Below are 23,700 nucleotides of genomic sequence, written 5' to 3' on the forward strand. Positions count from 1 at the left end.
GGAAAAGGTTCATTCAAAAAGGTTCATTTGGGGGTGTGACAGCTCTAGACATTGCAAAAAGTGGGGTCCCACAGAGCAGCAGCTCTAGGTAGGAATAGTGGGGAGGGCGTAGAAGTAACAAAAAACAAGATGGCTGTTCAAATGTTGTTGCACTTCTACACCAAGCACCCAGTAAAAGAGCTGTGGGTGCTTAATTAAGTGCAATAACATCGGAAGGGCCACCTGGCTCTACTATTTCCACTATCCCTCCACTCTTCCTCAGTCTTTCTACTCACAGTACTGTTAGATGAAGACCAGTAACAAACAAAGGTTCATAGGCTGGTTACTCTTACTTTATATAGTTAATGTGGCCCTATGAATAGTATTTTGCCCTGGGTCCCTGGTATATAGGCAGGTTTGTTATACTCACACGTCAAAACGTAGGTTCTGTTTCTCTTCGAAGAAATAATCCAGAACAAACTTGCGTACAAAGTCAGGGTTCAGGGTATTGTCAATAACTTCCGTCCGGCCAAACTGCACAGAGAAATAAGTGTTATTAGCAACACAAAGGGATGTTCCTATAGATGTATTATGTATGTACAAAGCACTGTGTACATCAATGACACATACAGTAGCAGATAATACTTGGGCTAATGTAATACAAGGTACAAAGCTTTCTCCAGCACTAGAAGCCAATCAGGTGTTTGCAACCCAACCAACAAAAGTATTTTTTGGTCATCTCAGTGCATTGAGTCTGAGCTTTCACAAGGATCCAGCACTACACAATAGAACTGCTTTCAGGTAAGCTATTGTTTCACCTACTCAGTATACTGTCAGGGTCGGACTGGGTCGCCTGTACCCGGCGGGCCCCAGCAGCCTAGACCAGACCCTGTTGCAGCTTCCCCTGGCCCCCAATGTCCTCCCCTAATGCGGTTCACATACGTGCATTCAGGGGAGGTACCTTGGGAGGTGCACACCCTGCACAGCCAGGGTCAATGGGACCTGCCAGAGAACCAAAGAAACTACCAGTCAAAGCCAGGCCCTAATGGGCAGGGCTGCCATTACTAAATTAGCAGGGCCCTCCCTCAAAAGGGCACATTGGTCAACTTAGCCCCCTAAGTACTTGACACTGACAACAAGTGGAGACCCAGTGAAAAATAAAGCTGCTTGCATACGTAGTCATGTCCCTGATCTGTCTTTGACAGGGTCAGACTGGGCCTCCGGGACACCGGGACAAATCCCAGACCCGACTCTTGGCGGCGCTCCCCCTACTCGACCACTCCTCCTCTGATGCGTTATATTTAAGCGCGCTCAGGGGAGAACACAGCCGGCGGGTCACCTGCAGGGCCCCTGGGGCGAGAGCCCCGTTGGGCCCTGCACCCCCCAGTCTGACCCTGGCCAGGCCCCAATTATGCTAAACCCCACCCACAATCAAAAAAAAACTCCCACACTCCCCACAAGCCCGACCACTGTAACCCCCAGAGAGCAGTTCACCTAATGGGCTCCAGTCTGGGACAATTCCCATCCATCCTTTAACTAATAAGACTTTATAATCCCTATCCCATTTGGCATTGTCTCCATCTATTCCGAGAATATGGGCCCCAAGGCCAAACCTAGGGGGAGGCAGCAGAGGCACATGCCTTGGGGGTAATTGGGGGGGGGGGCAATTTGGGGGAAGGAGTGAGAAGCAGGGCACAAACACGCAGGTCAGAAGGCCAATAAATAACCATTGGGCACCACTTCCCAAAACATGGCAGCATTTCAGGTCAGATGGGAATTATTTTGAATAAAGCAAAAAAAAAAAATGCACTTTTTCCCCCAAAAGTCCAACATCTCCCAGATCCAGATCAGATACACAGTCGAAGCGGCAGCCATGTTGTTATTGCTTGCTGTTATTGCTCAGGCTGCAATTAATCATGAGTAAAGCCTCTAATTCAGAGCCTGCTTTTAATTGTACCCACTCGCCTCTAATCTGGATGTGCGGAAGATTAAGAAGAGGCAGTTGAAGCGGCAGCAGCGCAGGTCAGTGAAGTCAGAGATCATTACTGTGTAAGCGCTGGGGGGACATATGGGCCCGATCTGGTTTCATTGTCATAAAGACCCATTACATAAGAGGCGGCCACCTCTTTCCCTCATTCAGGGAAAGTAATTGCTGCTACTGCTTCTTTCCTTGTTTATTAACCATCTTGCCTTCAGTTCTGCCTGCTTAATACTCCCCTAAAACATTTAAAGGGGAAATTCACCTAGGAATGTGTACATTTTTTGTGTTATTTGAATAGTTTGATTTTTTGTTAGTCAGCTTCAAATTGTATCATAACATCTGGTTGCTAGGGATCAATAACCCCCCACTCCCACCCAATGCCTTCTGGAAAGTAGATTTGTTTTAGGGCTATAGCAAACAAGGAGATTAGTCCTCCATGACAAATCTCCTCTATTGCGGGCTAATAATCTTCTCTAAATGCCTTTCCACCGGCAATAATTTAAATCGCTGGCAGGAATACATTTGCGTTGCTTCGGGTTTCTAAACTCACCCTAAGTTGCCTCAAGAGGAAACTTCGGGCGACTTCAGAAAGTCTAAGTGATGCAAATGTTTTCCCATCGGCGATTTACATTATTGCCAGAGGGAAGGCATATGAAGGAGATTAGTGCTAGAGTGCTAAGGGGCACAAGGGCGCCCCCTAAATGCTCACTTATTGAGCACTTGCACCCTGGGGTAAGCCGTGCCCTGCTCAGCAAGAGGAACAGACCCCACCACCGCCACTCCGTAAATGCCCAATGCCAGGGGCGGGCCAAGCCGACCGGGCACCCTGGGCAACCCAGTCGGCCAACTCCGCCCACCTCCCCGCCTCCCCCCCCCAACAGTGCATGTGCGCCAAAGCACAGGAGGCGGTGCAGGGGGGGCGGGGCGATTAGATCGGTCATTGCCTCCGCCGCTAATGACAAGCGGCGGAGGCAATGACAAAGTAGCACTAGGGGTAGGCAGGAGAGGCTCCTGTCTGGCACCCCTCAATCGTTGCGCCCTAGGCAGCTGCCTCCTCTGCCTACCCCTAGTTCCGGCCCTGCCCAATGCACACTGTATTGTGTAAAGTAAATGACCCCTAATATGTCCTTTGAACTGCATTGGACCAAACTATAATACTAGCAATGATTGGCTGCTGGGGGATTCCGGAGGGACACAGGTCTCTAATTATTAAATCATCTTTAACCTGTTCTTCAGCACTTTCATCAGGAGCCAATTAATCCACCAGTTGGGTGGGTTAGAACTGAACCCAGCACCCACGTGCTACAGCCCATCAATGCTAACCACTGTACCATCACTCTGCTGTCTGATTTATAGTACGTAGCACTAAACGCCAGTTCCTATAAGCCCAAAGCAGCTTTAGAGTCCTTTATGGATGCAACCCCATCAATCACCATTGTTTGTCATGGAACTGCATTGTAAAACCTTAACTGGAGGAATCACAGCCCTCCTCGACAGCTCTGGGTCTTATTGGTTCTTATATGTCTTCCTGTGGTTCCTCCAACTGAGCTTTTTGCCCTTGCAGATATGCAAGTTATGCTTAACATATAGGCCAGGGTGCAAAAATCCCCATGCACCTCCATATTGTACGGAAAATTCCTCCTTAAATATAAAACAAGGCGTATAACTGATTCAGAACCGTTTTTTGGGTTGTAAATTAGAAAAGAAATATAAAAAGGAATGTAAAACTAAATAAAAAAATATCTAAACATAAATAAAAAGAAATATAAAAAGAAAAATAAAGCAAACAATAAAGAAAATCTAATAGTATTAGGTGAAGGGCTTGTTGCTTACTTAGCTGTCAATTATCCAAAAGTTTGGAAAGAAAGAGGAAATTGTTCAAACAATATATATATATAGGTATAGGATCCATTATCTAGAACAGTGCTGTCCAACTGGCGGCCCGCGGGCCGCATGCGGCCCGCGACCCCCCTCTGTGTGGCCCCCCACCTGTCTGGCTTCTTTGATGGATTACCTTTGAGTAAGCATTAAATGTGTGGCCCCCCTGCATGGTTCCACCTCAGATTCAGGCTGTAATCCCCCTGTATTGTTTAAATATGTAATCCCCTGTGTTTTTCACACCTTTTAATACCTGCATTGTTCCCCCCTGCAGTGTTCCCACCTCAGGCTCAGACTGTAATCACCCCCATTGTTCATTTCTTCACACCTCAGACATAGGTACTGTAGGCAGAGTATGGCACATACAGCCAGCATAGGGCAGGTAGAGTATTGCACACACAGGCAGCATAGGTCAGGGAGGGTATGGCACACACAGGAAGGGTAGGGCAGGCAGAGTATGGCACACAGAGGCAGCATAGGGAAGGCAGAGTATGGCACACACAGGCAGGGTAGGACAGGCAGAGTATGGCACACACAGGCAGGGTAGGACAGGCAGAGTATGGCACACACAGACAGCATAGGACAGGCAGAGTGCTGCCTGTGTGTGCCATACTCTGCTTGCCCTATGCTGCTTGTGGGAGGTGAACTTGGCAGGGGTTTGTTGTGGGAGTTTGTTAGCAGTTGGTCCCTAAGGTGTGTAATTATGTACTGGGGGTTGCTCTGCTATCCACAGGGGAGGAGGAGGCATATGGAATTTAAGGGTATATCTTAATATGACATAATTCTTTCACATATGAATGATGGTTGATATCCCCACAGTAAGGACCAAGCATTTCGGATTTTGCTGTGCTACCACCATTGTGATAAAATAGGTGTGGTTTGAAGTGGGTGTGGTTTCAAAAAGGGGAGTGGTCAAAATTGGCTTCCATTAGCGGCCCTCCACCATGTATGCTAGAGAAATTCCGGCCCTCGGCACCGTAGAAGTTGGACAGCACTGATCTAGAATGCTCGGGACCAGGGGTAGTCTGGATAAAGGGTTTATCCATAATTTGAATCACCAAAACATTAATTAAACCCAATAGGACTGTTCTGCCCCCCAATAAGGGGTAATTATATCTTAGTTGGGATCAAGTACAGGTACTGTTTTATTATTACAGAGAAAAGGGAATCATTTAACCATTAAATAAACCCAATAGGGCTGTTCTGCCCCAATAAGGGGTAATTATATCTTAGTTGGGATCAAGTACAGGTACTGTTTTATTATTACAGAGAAAAAAGAAAACATTTATAAAACAAAAATAGGATTATTTGGTTAAAATGGAGTCAGGGCTTCGCTAATATGGAGCTTTCTAGATAATGGGTTTCCAGATAATGGATCCCATACCTGTATATATCAGATAATAGGGCTCAAGTGGGTGACAGCACCCATACGTACAGCAGCACCCCACTATTGTCACAATGAACTGCACACAGACCATCTGGCAAAGGCATAAATAATAGAGACAGCTAGAATACCGTTTCGCCGATCGCACTGTATGTCACTGTCAGACATCAAAGTTGCATCCCCTGTTAAATATTAATTGCCCAAAGCCAATGTGACACGGGCAGAATAGGCTGAGCTCATGATTTATGATGGGATGCAAAAAGAAAAATGGAATATTCGATCTTTCTCCCCTTTACTGGTCAGTTAAAATGAAATATACTGCTGTACTGACTACACTCTGGGGAAACCGAGCCTTTTAATATTTAGGGCTCACCTCAATGTCTGCAATAAACGTTGCAATTTGAGGGGATTCTCGTTTATTGGAAATCACCTGACGCAGAAAACAAACCGTCTGTGCCTATTCCTATCTATACAGGTATGGGACCTGTTATCCAGAATGCTTCTGGATTACTATTAACCTTTGAACAACAGGAATGGCAGGTGTTTAAAGGTTTCAAAAAGGCTGTTCACTGATTACATGTTTTTGGGGAGAGTTTACTTGTCTTTTAATGCTTGTCAGTTTAGTCTTTATTACCTACCTGCTACCTGATACATTTTCGACTATGAAGACCTAAAACTTTATCTCTGACTATGAAGACCTCAAACTTCTCTCTCTGACTATGAAGATCTCAAACTTCTCTCCCTGACTATGAAGACCTCAAACTTCTCTCTCTGACTATGAAGATCTCTAACTTCTCTCCCTGACTATGAAGACCTCAAACTTCTCTCCCTGACTATGAAGATCTCAAACTTCTCTCCCTGACTATGAAGACCTCAAACTTCTCTCTCTGACTATGAAGATCTCAAACTTCTCTCCCTGACTATGAAGACCTCAAACTTCTCTCTCTGACTATGAAGATCTCAAACTTCTCTCCCTGACTATGAAGACCTCAAACTTCTCTCTCTGACTATGAAGATCTCAAACTTCTCTCCCTGACTATGAAGACCTCAAACTTCTCTCTCTGACTATGAAGATCTCAAACTTCTCTCCCTGACTATGAAGACCTCAAACTTCTCTCTCTGACAATGAAGACCTCAAACGTCTCTCCCTGACTATGAAGACTCAAACTTCTCTCTCTGACTATGAAGATCTCAAACTTCTCTCCCTGACTATGAAGACCTCAAACTTCTCTCTCTGACAATGAAGACCTCACACTTCTTTCCCTGACTATGAAGACTCAAACTTCTCTCTCTGACTATGAAGATCTCAAACTTCTCTCCCTGACTATGAAGACCTCAAACTTCTCTCCCTGACTATGAAGACCTAAAACTTCTCTCTCTCTGACTATAAAGACCTCAAACTTCTCTCTCTGACTATGAAGATCTCAAACTTCTCTCCCTGACTATGAAGATCTCAAACTTCTCTCTCTGACTATGAAGATCTCAAACTTCTCTCCCTGACTATGAAGACCTTAAACTTCTCTCCCTGACTATGAAGACTCAAACTTCTCTCTCTGACTATGAAGACTCAAACTTCTCTCTCTGACTATAAAGACCTCAAACTTCTCTCTCTGACTATGAAGACTCAAACTTCTCTCTCTGACTATGAAGACTCAAACTTCTCTCTCTGACTATAAAGACCTCAAACTTCTCTCTCTGACTATGAAGACCTCAAACTTCTCTCTCTGACTATGAAGACTCAAACTTCTCTCTCTGACTATGAAGACTCAAACTTCTCTCTGACTATGAAGACCTCAAACTTCTCTCTCCAGTCCAGTCCCTTCAGCCGTCCAAGTGGGCACTCCGCCTCAGAACTAAGAACCCTACTGCCTATCCCAGCCAGAGATTCTGCCCCTAAATCTTGCACATGGATCCCTGATAAGCGAGTAGGATGTGGAACCACAATACACGTAATGATTTCTATTTTCCATGTTGCTGTCTGTTTATTTATTTTAGTCGTGTTTCTTTATAATCCTCATCCACATTGTAAATCCGCTCCCTACCCATCTGCGTGTCTGTATCTAGCCTCTCGCCCCTGTCTGCCTCCAGTGCTCAGATCTGCCCCCCACATATAAATTACTCCCTGTCTTTGCCTCATCTCCTTAAATCTTTGCGCATACCAAAAACAATTCCGGTCACCGATTCTATTAAATAACGTTTAATTAGCAGATATTGAAACCATCAATCTCCTTAAATGAATTTGGTGCAAGAGAACATCGTTAAAAATCCTATTTACTTTTCCTTTCGTTTAAGTCTTAAATATGATGTTGTTTATAAATATTTAGCACGTGTTTTATCGATTTGGCTTTCAGACCTGCTGCATAATTCAACAGTGTGCCTTATCTTCCGGCTCTAATGTTCAAATAACTGGGACTAGGCTTTGTCTTTCTCTTGCACACAGGTCAGATGCTAACGGTGCAGGTCAGAGAGGTCTATAGGGGAAGCTTGAAACCTTAATCAGATTGCTGGGCGCGACTGGGTCAGAATGCTCATGAGTCACATGCTTCACGGAAAGGAAACGGCTCCATTCAAGCAGAAAAAGAGACGCTAAATTTGAAACTGAATAATGAGTAAATACGTCAACTCAAGATGTGACAAGCGAGTGGCCGGAACACATAAAACCTTTTACGAAATACTTGTATATTCTAAATAATAATAGAGAAACCCCAAACAACATTAATAGTAAAGGGAAATACTACATAATAAGTTGTCATGGGCACAAAAAACATTATCTATAATGTTTATATGTATCAAATAATATCTATGGACATTTATAGGTACAAGAATGGTTATAGATATCAGTATATGGGCAAGGGCACTGCTGCCATGAAGGCGCCCCCCCAAATTACCAGGGGTGGCCAAAAGCAGCTCCAAGTAGCTTTAAGAGCTGAATATTCAGTGTTTAAACTGGAAATACCCCTCTCTCCCCCTGAATCCCCTCTGGTGCAAGAAAAGGTAAGTGGGCGGGAAGCAGCATTGCAGGAACTCCCTTAAGGTGGCTTTGAGGTCAGAAACGCCCATGGCGGGTTGCAGCCGGGTTCGGGTTGAGCTCTTCTGCTCACCCTCCCCACCTGCAACCTTACATTGTCAGCTTCCTCTTCCGGCTCTCTAATTTATAGGTGTGCGCCAAGCATGCCCCGCCCCTTTTGTGACATCATTGCTGGGTGGACGCGGGTCTATAAATAGAGGAAGGGAGACAGGTCGGGTAGGGTTAGGGTTGAGAGCGGGCGGGTTAGGGTTGGGTGCGGGTCGAGGATTTCTTGACCAGCACATCAGTAATCAGGATGTAGTAGGGGGGCAGTTGGTGATATAAGGGGGTGCTAACATGACATAAGGAGGTAGCACAATGATGTTAGGGGCTGGTGCAGTGACATAAGGGGCGGGTCATTTGGTAAAAATGAAATGGATTGGGTGCAGGGCCAGCAGAGAGGCCCTAAGATGCCTAAAATAGCAGGGAGTGGTATGCTTTAGAGCTACATCTGGCAGGCCAGGTTCAGAACGATAGAGATTGCAATTAAATTGCGAGTACATTTGTAAAACGTGGCTTGTGTTTTATTGGCTTCAGCCGTGGCTGGGTAGCAAGTGGCAGCCCTGCTGACAGAATGGGCTCTTTGAGACATTTTGGAGGCCTCTGCTGCTGCTGGTAAGGGCTGAGTAAGACTAGATAAAAATGTAATAATCCCAGCCCGCTCTGCAATCCCTACTCACTTGTGATTGTGATCATTGCCAGAAACGTGTCAGGATGAGTTTAAGGAGAGAGAGAATCCCAATCAGCTCATTATTTGACTAATTCTGTGTATATAAGCAGCATTTATTTGTCTTTTATTAGACAGTATGAGGGCAGAGCTTATTGTTTGCAGAGAGCGACCCTTCTGTGCATATTAAACAATATCTCAGATGTCTCCAGCATGAGTAATAACATTAACATTGAATTTTGTGTGCATTTTAACACTATTAATACAGATACTGGTGTCTATACATGGTCCTTATATAATGTGTTGTTGTGCCCAGAGTGCATAGATACAAGAGTCCCTCTGGTATTGCCTCTGCCTTGAGGCATCAGTCAGTGTTCCTGGATAGGCCCATCTATCAACATTCTCATTTTTGTGGTTTTAGAGGTTCTCTTGAAACCATGACTAAATTTATTTCCATGCCTAGTCATTTAGGATACAAATTGAAAAAGCACAAACGAATAAAAATGAAACAAAACTCATATACATGAATATTTTAGGTAAAACGGCACCCATAGACAGTAAAAAGCTAAACAAACTAAACCAAATGGTCCCGGTGCTCCAAACCCCCAGCTCCAGGGAACGGACAAACCGCTAGACATCAAAACAAAAATGGACAGGGGAAGGGCACTCTGGTGATCCAAAAGCCGGCCATTCCAATAGTTAAAAAGAAAAAGACTTGATTATATACTCATGTCAAATAGCCTGACGCGTTTCGTGTCCATCCAACACTTAATCATAGGCTTAAAGGACCAATAGGAGAAAAAAGAGGGAGAGGACTATACATCTTTTTCTTTTTAACTATTGGAATGGCCTGCTTTTGGATCACCAGAGTGCCCTACCCCTGTCCATTTTTGCTTTCAAATGAATCCCCCCCTCCCCAGATAAACTCTAAAAGCCCAAAGTAAGATTGTTTCAATTTGCCTAGGACAGCTTTTAGATGGCAAAGTTTTGTATTAGTGGTTTTCGTGGTTTTTAGATCTCAAAAAAATGGAGTTTTAGCCCATGAAAATACGAAAGCCTACACAAGCAGCTGTCTAGTGAATAGATTGATGCTTTGTACAGATTTTAGGAAGAAACTTGCTTGCAATACAACAATACAGTCAGTCGCTAAGTGAAACTCGCTGTGCTGATAAAAAAAATGAAGCAATTTGCACTAATATTTTGCACTTTGCACTGACTCGGTAAATGAGCCCTTTTGTGGGGCTAAACACAAAAACAAATCATTTACTCTATTTATCTCTACGCTGATCCCGATTTAACTTCCCAGGTTCAAATCCTCCCTGACCTATAAAATAGCAATTAGATTTCTCTTCAGATCAGTGACTATTGAATTAATTCAGTGACTGCATATGCCTTCATTACGCAAAAAATTCAGATATGAGTGTAAAGGGGGGTTGGAATGGGGGAAAATCCCACTGCACTCCCCTGGGCCACTGATCTCCCTCCCCCAGTGAGTCCTAAGGTAACTATATTGTACATGTGCTTGGGGGAGAGGGTTGGACAGGCGGTGGGGCGCTGCTGAGGGGGTGTGGGGGCCCCTGGAGCATTAGCATCCCCCAGTCCGACTCTGGTCTAAAGTATGAACAAGCTTGAGAATAAGCCTCTCTCTCCTGTTGGCAGAAAGGTCAATAGCTTAATTACTCCTACGGTTACTTTTAATGACCAGACATTCCTAATTTATTTGCCGGAATCCACAATGGAACCCCAAACTGTCTAGGGTGGGTCTCCATGATCCCAATTCATTCAGTGTCATTTCTTCCTACAACAGAAAACTGTTACTGAACTTTTATCATGTAACCTGCGCCTTTTTTAGAGATTGACTAAAGTGTAATTGAAACCCACAGTTACGGTGTGTGGTTTAAAGGGTTAGTTTACCTTTAAGTTAATTTGAAGCATGTGATGGCCAATTCTTAGCAACATTTCAATTGGTCTTTGTTTTTTTTTTACAATTTGATTTTTTCTTCTGCCTCTATCAAATAGGTGTCACTAACAACAGCGACACGTTCCAGTTTTAATAGGAACATGTCACTTTACCTTCAGATACCCTGGCATTGCCCCCTGCCTCCCCTGAGACAAAACCATGACAAATAGAAATTCACAAATACGATATCTTAAACCTGATGAGACCATATAGGAATCAGTGGCAGACGTCCCTTTTACAACTGGAAGATCTTCCTTTGCTTTGTGGTTTTCAAGTTTATTTACACTGGCTTGTGTGCTACAATACAAAAAAATTGTGGTTTTTGTGCTTTTTCTATTTGGATCTTTTGATAAATGACTGACATGGACATGGACAGTGTCGGACTGGGGTGCCAAGGGCCCACCAGGAAGCATTAAACCGTAGGCCCACTCTCCCCTTCTCTGTTCACTTACTTTCTTTAGTCTCTTAATTACTTCTTTTATCATACTATTATCTATCCTTTCCTCCATTTCTTCTCATATAGAATTGAGTAATGGTTATAGTATAGGCATACAGTACAAGGCAAATGGTTGGGTGAGCAGGAGGGCCCACTGACCCCTGGGCCCACCGGGAGATCTCCTGGTATCCTAGTGAGCCAGTCCGACACTGTTCGTGGAAACGAGCTTAGTTGTGGGTTTCAATAAATATAAAACAACAAAAATCGGAATGTTAATAAATGCCCCCCTAAATGTTATGCGGATCCAGTGAGAGTTTCCAGAGAAACAAACCCTTAGGAGCTTATTCCCTTCTAATAAAACAAGTTGCCCCGTAAAGGTATTAAGTTACTATCAGTTGCTGTTCAAATCCAGAACATAACATTTTGTATCTCTGCTTCCCGGCACTGCCATGGCTTTATAGCTTTGTGAGCGAGATGTAATAAATCTCCGCAGCCGGCCAGGGTCTGCTTTGCTATATTAATATACAGGGAAATCCCAGAAGGGAGGAAATCCCGTCCAATAAATCCAGCTTACTGGTTGGCTATTCATAGTCACAAGCTTTAGGAAATGGAAGCGCCACCGAGAAAAACAGAGAGACATACTCCGGAGCAGATGGCGGGGAGGACTAGGCTCTGCGCAATACACCAGCTTTGGAGAACAGACAGTAACAGGGACGTGCTCCCCCGGGTTCTCTGGAGTGCAACTCATTCCAACCAAATATTTCAGCTCAAAGCAAAAAGGGTTTCTCTGATATGTTTCATTTTCTTTTAACTCCGTGGAAACCAAAGAATAAACACATTTCTACGCAAAGCTGTTAAATGTAAAGGGGAAGTCAACCATAAAATAGTCTTTTAGTCGGATGGAAGCAACAGAAAAGCTGGAGACACATAGGATGATTTTTGGCAAATCTGAACCATTGGTTGGATAGTGTTCAAAATGGCAACACTATTTGATGGAGTTGAATTTCATAGACAACTGTTTATGCATCATAGCCTGACCTGTTCCCCCACATGATAAATTCTAAGGTGGACACAGTTGCACAAATTCACGTTGGATGCCTTATTGGGCTTTGTCCAATGCCGCACACATTTTATGAATGCCCAGGCAGGAATAACAAGAGCTAATCTTGCTCCAGGTACAGTAACCCATAGCAATCAATGGGCAGTTTGCATTTACAGGTCTTCTGTTTGACACAGTCAGTTGCTATGGGTTACTAGACCCAAACAGATTGATGTAATAGTTTCTCTATGTGCTTGAAATTCTATAGATATCACCCCTCCACATCTGGCACATTATGAGGGATGGGGGGCACCAAGGAGCAAGTAAATATTTGATGTCACCTTAGAGCTGTATGGTATGTGGTAAATCTAGGGATTATTTACCAATACAAGCACTAGGCCACTTAAGGTCAGTTACCCTATACACTAATAATTTTAGTGCAATTTGGCCTAGATTTTTAAAACAGTCATAAGTTTGGGTCAAGCATTTATAATGCACCAGAGAAACCCAAACCCCCACCCTAATATTTCCACCTGACAAATACAAAGGACAAATAATAATTTAAAAACTATAGTAGCCCTATATAGTATAGTAGTATAGGGGTGGTTCACCTTTATGTTAACTTTTAGGATGTTGTAAAATGACCAATTCTTGGCAACTTTTAATTTGGTCTTTAGTATTTATTTTATATAGTTTTATAGTTTATTTGCCTTCTTCTTCTAACTCCTTGCAGCTTTCCAATGGCGATCACTGACCCCGGCAGCAAAAAAACCTATTCCTCTGAGATGCTATAGTTTTACTGTTATAGTCACTTTTTATACCTTTTATTTGTCACTTTTTATACCTTTTAATAGTCCTCTCCTATTCTTCTACCAGGTTCTTGTTCAAATCACTCCCTGGTTGCTAAGGTAACTTGGACCCTAGCAACCAGATAACTGCTGAAACTCTGAACTTAAGAGCTGCTGAACATAAACCTACATTAAAAACTTGCATATAATTAGTGATGGGCGAAATGTTTCGCCAGGCATGGATTCGCGGCGAATTTCCGCGTTTCGCCATTGGCGGATTGTTTCGCGAAACGGATGAAAAAATTCGCCGCACGTCCAAAAATTGTCGCTGGCGTAAAAAAAGAATAGTCGTGGGCAACAAAATAATAGCTGTGCGACGAAACAATAGCCGCACACGACAAAATAATAGCCGCGCGACAAAATAATAGCCATTGGCGATGAAATAATAGCCGCGCGACAAAATAATAGCCATTGGCGATGAAATAATAGCCGCACGACAAAATAATAGCCGCACGACAAAATAATAGCCATTGGCGATGAAATAATAGCCGCACGACAAAATAATAGCCGCGCGACAAAATAATAGCCATTGGCGATGAAATAATAGCCGCACGACAAAATAATAGCCATTGGCGATGAAATAATAGCCGCGCGACAAAATAATAGCCATTGGCGATGAAATAATAGCCGCACGACAAAATAATAGCCGCACGACAAAATAATAGCCATTGGCAACAATTTTTTTTGTCGCACAACTTTTTCGCCGTTTCGCGAATTTTTCGCCATTTTGCGGATCTTTTGAAAGATTCGCAAATTTTTTGGCGAAGCGAAACGGAACAGATTCGCTCATCACTACATATAATAAAACATGAAGGCCAACTGCAAATCGTCTCAGAATATTACTCTCTACATGATACTAAAGGTTGACTCAAAGGTGCACACCCCCTTTACTGAATGTACTAATGACGCACATAGGGCAGTGACTCGCAGTGACCCCCTTGTGACTCTCTAGCTGTTGCTAAACTACAATTCCCATCATCTTAATGACACTGACTGGCTGGATCTTATCAAGCGGCCTCAAGTTGAGCCTCATTGACGTGCACTTTAGCGCTTGTTAACCTTGGAGATCCAGAATGCAGTCCCAATTTCTAGTCCTACCTGTGCAACCAATTAACCATAAACGAGCCATGACTGTCCAATCAGAAGGTAGAAAAGGCGGCCGCCCTGCAGTATATTTATATAAGCCGCTGTGAATGAAGAGAGATGGGAAAAGACAGCTAATTAATTGAATCAGGCTGGAGAGGAGTGAGGCAGAAATGCATCAATTTGGTTTGTGCTGGCGTGACCGCAGTCAGATTTCCCAGTGGACGCACCACTCATCTTATCTCCTCCTTTCCACGTCTTCAGCTCAACTTTATTAGATCCTATTAGGGGCTCGGGGTGTCTTGACCCGTTTCCCAACCCGAAGCTGCTCGGAGGTGCTTGCCCAGCTGTTATCACTGACACTGACACTGAGCCGTAACCCATAGCACCTCCATACAACAACATTCACAGACATTAAACGGGTGGTTCACCTTCAGGTTAACTTTTAGTGTGTAATAGAATGAATATTTACCATCTTCTACTGACTCTTTCCAGGTTTTAAATGGGGGTCACTGACCCCAACAGCCAAAAATTAATTGCTCTGTGAGGCTACAAATGTATTGTAATTCTTACTTTTTATTGATTTTCTTTCTATTTAGGCCCTCCTCTATTCATATTCCTGTCTCTCTTTCAAACCATTGCCTAGTTACTAGGTTAAACTGGATAGCTGCCTAAATCCAAACCGGAGTGTTGCTGACCAAAAGGTTAAATATAGGTATGGGATCCCTTATCCGGAAACCCGTTATCCAGAAAGCTCCGAATTACGGAAAGCCTGTCTCACATAGACTCCATTTTAATCAAATAATTCAGAATTTTAAACATTATTTCCTTTTTCTTTGTAGTAATAAAACAGTACCTGTACTTGATCCCAACTAAGATATAATTACCCCTTATTGGGGCAGAACAGCCCTATTGGGTTTATTTAATGGTTAAATGATTCCCTTTTCTCTGTAATAATAAAACAGTACCCGTACTTGATCCCAACTAAGATATAATTACCCCTTATTGGGGCAGAACAGCCCTATTGGGTTTATTTAATGGTTAAATGAGTCCCTTTTCTCTGTAATAATAAAACAGTACCTGTACTTGATCCCAACTAAGATATAATTACCCCTTATTGGGGGCAGAACAGCCCTATTGGGTTTATTTAATGGTTAAATGAGTCCCTTTTCTCTGTAATAATAAAACAGTACCCGTACTTGATCCCAACTAAGATATAATTACCCCTTATTGGGGCAGAACAGCCCTATTGGGTTTATTTAATGGTTAAATGATTCCCTTTTCTCTGTAATAATAAAACAGTACCTGTACTTGATCCCAACTAAGATATAATTACCCCTTATTGGGGGCAGAACAATCCTATTGGGTTTATTTAATGGTTAAATGATTCCCTTTTCTCTGTAATAATAAAACAGTACCTGTACTTGATCCCAACTAAGATATAATTAATCCTTATTGGATGCAAAACAAGCCTATTGGGTTTATTTCATGTTTTATTGATTTTTTAATAGACTTAAGGTATGGAGATCCAAATTATGGAAAAACCCCTTTTCCGGAATACCTTTGGTCCTCAGCATTCTGGATAATGGGTCCTATACCTGTACTTTAAAAATGGCAAATAGTACAAAATAAGGACCAATTGCAAACTGTCTCAGAATAGCACCCCACATCATACTAAAAGTTACTTTAAAGGTTAACAACCCCTTTTTAGCTCCTACTAGGCATGTCTAGCAAAGAATCTCTGCAATGCTTTGAGCAGAAAGCCCTATTATGTTAAATGTGCCCATACTAATGGGGCCAAACTAGGGTTGCCACCTTACCCCTGTAATACTGGCCACTAAAAGTCAACCCGCACCCAACCCTTATAGATAGCAATTTGTACATTAGTGAAGGAAGAGGGAATTGTTGCGATTGGTCGCCGCGACTGTGTTTTTTAAAATTTGCGGCGACCAATCGCCCTGCGTGTCTTTGACCTAAGGGGTCTAACCTGCCCTCTCCCAGCCCCAGCCCTACTCAACCCCTCTATTAATAGATACATGCCTGACCCGCCCATCTCTGACATCATGAAAGGGGTGGGGCAGGCCCACGTCTATAAAATGAGGAGGCCGGAAGCTGGCAGTCTAAAGGTCCCCATACACGGGCCGATTGTAGCTGTCGATATCGGTCCCTTGGACCAATTCGGCTGCTTATCGGCCCGTGTATGGGCACTACCGACAGTCATACCTGACCGATATCTGGCCTGAAATTGGGCAGATATAATTCGGGCAGGTTAAAAAATCTAGGCAGATCGGGGACCGCATCGACTTGTTGATGCGGTCCCCGAACCGACTTTGCTTGGGGCCAAACGATTGAATTAGCCTACACGTTCCCGATATGGCCCACCCGTAGATGGTCACCAAGCGAGCGAATCTTCACGTGTATGGGGACCTTAAGGTTGCGGGACGGGGGGAATGGAAGGAGTTAGTTATGTAGGATATGGATTCAATATGCGGCTGGTATTAAAGGGGTGAGGTGGCAAAAACCCTTCTCAGCTGTTCATGGTTCAGATATGAGTTGGGCAGGGTGGAAAGACTGGAACTGGAGATATTATCAAGCCTGGGGCTACTAAATCCAGACACAGCACCTGATCCCCTTCCATGTAGTGGCCTATGAGGCTAAACATGACCTTTGGCAAACCACCATTTTGCTGATTTTGACAGTAAATGAGCACCCTACAGCTTTGGTGTGCCTGCATCCTTCCCATCGTTGTAATACACACTTTCAGCATGTATATATATTAATATACTGTACTGAATTACAAAGCAGCCTACTGAAGAATGCCCCCACAAATATGCTGATACACGGCACCAAACAAATACATATAATCCAGCAGGAAATAGATACAGGGTTTCCCCAAATGTGGGGCTGAGTAGTCATCTATCTTTATGGTAATTGTTTCACCAGCATTTGGAAACAGTTCACAGCACATGCTCTGGGCCCAAGGACCCAACGACTATGACACATAGTGGGGGCTCATTTATAAACACGGGGCAAATTTGCACCTGGGCAGTAACTCATGGCAACCAGTCAGTGATTAGCTTTTCATCACCAGCTTCAAGTAAAACAATGAAAGCAAAAATCTGATTGGTTGCCACGGGCAACTGCCCTTGTGCATATTTGCCCGGAGTTTGTAAATGACCCCCAGTAAGTGTGGACTTTCTGCCCACATGCTCAGTTACAGGCTGCTTCACCCATGTCATTGTGCCATGTCAATACCAGAAGAGAAAACATATAGCGCCATAAGCCTTGGGGGCTGACCCACAATACCCAAACTATATTCACTATAATATTCCTGACACAAGTCTAATTCATTTAGATTCACACATTACATGGCAGCTTAAAAACGAGTGCATTTTGCATTAGCAGCAGCCACACATTTGAGGATTGTTTTTTTGACTACCCCTAAGCTTAGCTTCTCAACAGCAGCCCAGAGCCCACTGAGCATGGGCAGTGCCACTGACACTCAGTAGATAGCATAACAAGATCAGAAGATGAGGAGCCCTCATTCATTACTGTTATAGGGCTGCTACACCACTGGGCTGGTACAGTAGACGCAGTGTATAAAATACAGCATTTCTATCCATATTCTTTTTTAGTTTTTTTTCCATTATGTACTGTATAACCCCTGCCTCTCCCACGCCAGGCGTGTTGATGAGCACCTACTGAGAAAATAATGGCCGTTGTTGCTGCGCCATGGCGAGCCCTAATGCACCGTTGCATCCTGCTCACAAATAATTCAAACAGGGCAATAAAACGCCAGACCGTTGCTTATTCTAATAAGGCCCTACCTTTGTACATTGTCATACATTGTGCATCTATTAGAGGCTCGTTCTCTTACCTCTGTCCATTCCTTGTTGCCAACTCCTTGCACATACAGAACAACCACTGGAAAAGACAGAAGATATTTCAATAGGCAGCTAAAGTAAATGCACAGTCAGAATAATCACCTGCTCTGGGGTCCCATAATCACTTTATTTTCTAACACCCCCATCCCCCCCCCCCGAGAGTTCACAGGAGATACAGACTTGCACATTGCTGCTGCTAATCTCTTGCTTCATTTCTCTGTGTTTGTCTTCCTTCTTATATTAAATACTTTGTCATCATAACACAGTACAGGCTGGATTGCTCACATCTAGGGTACTAGGAAAATAGAATAGATAGAAAAAATGGGTAGGTACCACTCTGTCAGTTAGTTGGCATCAGTATCAGACTGGGACTAGGGTGGCCACCTTTTTCTGCCAATAATACCGGTTGGGGATGGGGTGTGATGTCATTGGGGGGGCTATGATGTAAGGGGTGGGGCAAAGGTGTTTGGGGCCAGGAAATGGGTGGGGAAATGGGCAGCGTTATAGGCGGAGCAGAGGGTGGCCCATGGTTATAAAGAGTGAGAGGGTCAGGAAGGGAGGGATATATAGGGCATTACAAATTTACCGGTGGCAACCCTGACTGGGGGTGGCATAGGGTGGGGAATTCTTCTCCATTGCTGGGGGAGTATCCTTTTTATAAAAAGCAATCCTGTGCTATTAAACGGCTACAGTCTTGGCTTACAGTGGTTTCCTAAACCCAAGAAATGTCCCAGAATTCCTTTTTCCTCAGTTCCGTGACCCAAGAAGAATCCTGTGGCATCAAACTCACCTGGGTCAGATTTAGAGAAGGTGTCCATATCCAGTAGGCTCCTATGGAGAGAAAAAAAAGTCTGTGAATGAACGGCAAGTAAATGCAAATACATCTATTATAACTCTGTTGTACTCCATGTAGTATGTTGATCCAGCCCTGGCTGTGCGTAGGGGTTGTAAGTACAAAAAAATACAAAAAAAATCCATTAAAAAGTTGCACAGATTTGGACCATCTGGATATATACATATAACAGCTCATGTGTAAAACCCTGCTTCATCTAAATATTTTCACTACTTTTTTAGCAGTATGTGCCATTTGGTAATCCTAAATAAAAATCGCCATTTTAAGTACTAAGGGCCGCCACTTCCTGTCAGCTGATCTCTGAGGGAGCACACAGCCCATCACTAAATGGCGGCTCAAGGGAAAGGATGTAAATGGGCAATTTTTACTGATGTGTATGATGTGCATGAAAGGGACATAAAAATAAGCCTGAATACCTGGCATCGTAACCTAAATAGAACTATATACAGGTATGGGACCTGTTATACAGAATGCTCGGGACCTGGGGTTTTCCAGATAATGGTTCTTTTCATAATTTGGATCTCCATTTAAACTTTAAATAAACCCAATAGGGCTGTTCTGCCCCCAATAAGGGGTAATTATATCTTAGTTGGGATCAAGTACAGGTACTGTTTTATTATTACAGAGAAAAGGGAATCATTTAACCATTAAATAAACCCAATAGGGCTGTTCTGCCCCAATAAGGGGTAATTATATCTTAGTTGGGATCAAGTACAGGTACTGTTTTATTATTACAGAGAAAAGGGAATCATTTAACCATTAAATAAACCCAATAGGGCTGTTCTGCCCCAATAAGGGGTAATTATATCTTAGTTGGGATCAAGTACAAGGAACTGTTTTATTATTACAGAGAAAGGGGAATCATTTAACCATTAATTAAACCCAATAGGGCTGTTCTGCCCCCAATAAGGGGTAATTATATCTTAGTTGGGATCAAGTACAGGTACTGTTTTATTATTACAGAGAAAAGGGAATCATTTAACCATTAAATAAACCCAATAGGGCTGTTCTGCCCCAATAAGGGGTAATTATATCTTAGTTGGGATCAAGTACAGGTACTGTTTTATTATTACAGAGAGAAAGGAAATTTGATTAAAATGGAGTCTATGGGAGATGACCTTCCCGTAATTTGAAACTCTCTGGATAATGGGTTTCTGTATAAGGAATCCCATATACCTGTGCTATTTTAGGCAAAAGCTGCCCAGAGAGAGACAGAGAGAGAACATAGATGTACATCTGGCACATACATTACCCTTCACTGAGCACAATGAAGCAAAGTAGAGAATTAAAGTCAGTGTGCCTTTAAGGCATCTCCCGTCCCTTTCATACATGTATTTACCGCACCACAGAGCTAAAGCATATTCATGTTTATTTTATTGACTCCATTTCTTCACGTAAAACCAATTACTTATTAAAAATAGAGATATTTTTAGCCGTAGCCACATATTGCTTTAAAGGTTCTGCCTTTAACACTTCAGGTAAACTTAATATATGCATTTACGCTTTAACTGCCAGGGGGATTCAACTGTTGAAATAACGGGGGGAGATAATTTGATGTGATGTGGCACAAAGGGACTGGGGTGTTTATCTGAGCCACACAATGTACCACGTGGGCAGAAAGATGGCAGCAAATGTGATAAAGAGAAGAAGGTAATTGTTGCTTAAAGCACTCGTTTGGGGGGGGGGTTACTCTCTAATGGATACAGAGAGAGATTGGCTGTCGGCAGGGCTCTCCGCTGAGAGGAGTCAGATTGACAGGCCCCATCTCACTAATGGGATGTAAAACTCGCCAAGAGTAAAATATTGATCACTTGATAAAGAGGCAGAGTGGAATCTCCCCTCAGAGGCGCCACGTGCATCCTGTCAGTGGGGGGGGGTTACAGGGGGGTATCTGCGCCTACCTGCTTACTAATAAGCTACAAGCCAAGCAAGCTAATGAAACGTGGAGAAATTGAACTTCTAATTGAGTTACATACACCGGAAAGTGCTGGGTCCAACTAAGCTAGCGGCCAGCGTGCTCCCCACCCACCCAGCATCATAGTCCCAGAGCCGATGACTTTTGAGGCTGGAAAAGTTCTTCTTTTTTGCCTTCTATTTGATCCAAGAAAGTTTCTTTCTGACTCCACAATATCAATGGGGCCGTTTTGTGGATCAAGGGTTAATTTATTGTATAATCATGGATTCGCAGCTAATTTCCCCATGTTGCCACTGGTGAATTGTTTCGCAAAACTTCCGTGAAAATTTTCCGCGAAAAAATTCGATGCGCGTTTTTTTTTTTGCCGCACATTAGGGATTGGTTCAAAATACTTTCAAATCCCAGTTGCATTCCTACAGTGTTGGACTGGGGTGCGCAAGGCCACCGGGGCTGCCACTTAAGGGGCCCCCCACCCCATTCACAAACTTTTCCTCAGGGAAAGATCAGCGCTAATCCTGCCCCCTGCCCCACCCCCCCACACATATGCCTATTTTATTGACATGATCAAAGGTGGAGTGGGGAGCACCAGGGAGTGCCCACAGACAGTTCCCAGCGGGGACAAGGGGCAGGATTGGGTCAGTGGGGCCCACAAGGGCCAGGGTCCATCAAGTTTTCTCCCAAAGTCCAGGGTCAGACTGGGCTACTGGGACACCGGGAAAAATCCAGCTCTAGTGGGCCCTGGCGGCCCAGACCCGACCCTTGCCTGCGCTCCCCCTGCCCGGACCGCTCCTACACTGACGCGTTAAATTACTCGGGGGAAGATGTCGGGTGGGGGCCCTGCGAGTGGGGTCAGGGGGGCCCCTGGGGGGACAATTAGGGGATGCAACCGGCGGGGGCCCCTGGGTCAGGAGCCCCAGTGGGCCCTTCACCCCCCAGTCCGACCCTGCCAAAGTCCCACTGACCCAGTCCGACCCAGCATTCCTATTTAATAATAATTGCCCCAATTTTATAAAACCATCCTTGTCTGCTTCCCTAAGTGATGAGACAAGTGCAGCATTGTAGCCGTATCCGATCATCATGGAATACATCGCAGGCACCGGCGATCATTGATCTGCTGATCCCCATCCTCTCCGTACGGTTATTATTCCCCCTATTTCCCTTTAACATTCCCCCCGGCGACAATACAAGAAGTAACTGTTCTCCGCGTTCCTAATCCCAAACTCTTCTAATCAGGCTCCAGTATATTGTGCTTTGTGCTTCATCCCGGAGATTTCATGTTCTGGATCTCAATTGGATGAGCTGATCTGCGTTCCGGGGCTGAGCATGTGCTCGCAAACAGACTTCCCCGCAAAGAGGCCTGCTTTGTATTCAGCCGCACAGCTAATCTCCCTCAATCCTTTCTACACATTAAGCCTTTTTTGACTCTTCGGGAGATTTTATTTATTTTTTTTTTTTTGGTACTGGAGAGAATACAAAGTCACAGCTGGCAAAGTTACCTTGATCTGCTTTCAGATAAGACTATAGGCCGGCAGGTTCTGAAGCCACAGAAAGATTAACATTACAGTAGATGAGGCCCACGGAAAAGCATGGAAGTTTGGACTCTGTCTAAGGAGACAGGGAATCGAATTAAAGGATAAGTAAGCCTTTATTTTATAAATAACTCTAATCATCCCCGATAATAACATACCTTTCTCCCTGCATGCAGATATATTTCATTTCTCTATTACAGCCAGTTCAACTACAGCTCTTTTGCTGACTTCCTTGTCTAGCGCAAAGCCCCGACCCTTTTTGCTTTCTGAGCCCTCCTCTTTCCTACTATGAAGCCCTCAAAGAGGTGCCTACTGAGCATGCTCACTGCCTTTGCTCCAATCAAAATCAATCAGACGTGCACAGTAGGCACCTCTTACATGTCATCATAGTTTGAAAAAGAAGGAGGGCTCAGAAAGAAAAAGGGGTGGGGGCTTCATGCTAGACAAGGAAGTCAGTGAAAGAGCTGTAGTTTACCTGGCTGTAATAGAAAAACAAACTAAATCCAAATGCAGGGAGAAAGGTATGTTATTTTGGGGTATGTACAGAGTAATTTTATAGATTTAAAAAAGGTTTTCTTATGCTTTAATCAGGGATGGCCAACCTGCAACCCTCCAGCCATTGCTGAACTAACACTTCTAGTATCAGTCTGACAGCCATATGCTTTTGGTGCAATGTTGGGGAACTGCAGATCAATAATAGCTGGAGGGCCATGCGCTGGACATCCCTAATGTATATGGGAAAAGATTGTTAAATACATATCGTTACATAGTAGTTAAGCTTGAAAAATGGCCATGTCTATCAAGTCCAACCCTTTATCCATGTAAATCCTATTGATCCAGAGGAAGGACACATTTTGCCTGGGGGGGGGCATTCCTTCCTGACACCAAAAGGGCAATCAGACCATTTCCTGAATCAGCTTTATAGGTTGAGGAACCGTATATTGTCTCCCTTTCTAAAATGGCAGCCAACCCTATTTAGGAACTAATGTATCTTCTAGAACAACCATTTTAAGGAGAGAATTCCCCATTGTCTCTAAATGTAGAAAAAAAAGACTTTGTGCACCTTATGATGGAACCTCCTTTCTTCTAATCTCAAGGGGGCCCTAAGGTCCTCTAGAAAGATCTATATGTATATAAGACTTAAGAGATTTCCCCTTTAGTTTATGCATTTTTCCCCCAGAGAAGCCCCTTTGATGC

At 43.7% G+C, this 23,700-nt stretch overlaps 1 protein-coding gene across 1 annotated transcript in view; it reads right to left on the reverse strand.

The window, feature by feature from the left end:
• The window catches only part of cpne5 (copine V), a 177,751-nt gene that overhangs the window by 128,166 nt on the left and 25,885 nt on the right, over window positions 1–23,700 (reverse strand). The window contains 3 exon segments of the mRNA NM_001102940.1: window positions 410–513; window positions 18,200–18,246; window positions 18,997–19,037. Coding sequence (NP_001096410.1) covers window positions 410–513; window positions 18,200–18,246; window positions 18,997–19,037 — 192 coding nt within the window.

Source organism: Xenopus tropicalis, chromosome 4 (genome assembly GCF_000004195.4).
Source record: "Xenopus tropicalis strain Nigerian chromosome 4, UCB_Xtro_10.0, whole genome shotgun sequence".
NCBI classification, from domain to species: Eukaryota; Metazoa; Chordata; class Amphibia; order Anura; family Pipidae; genus Xenopus; species Xenopus tropicalis.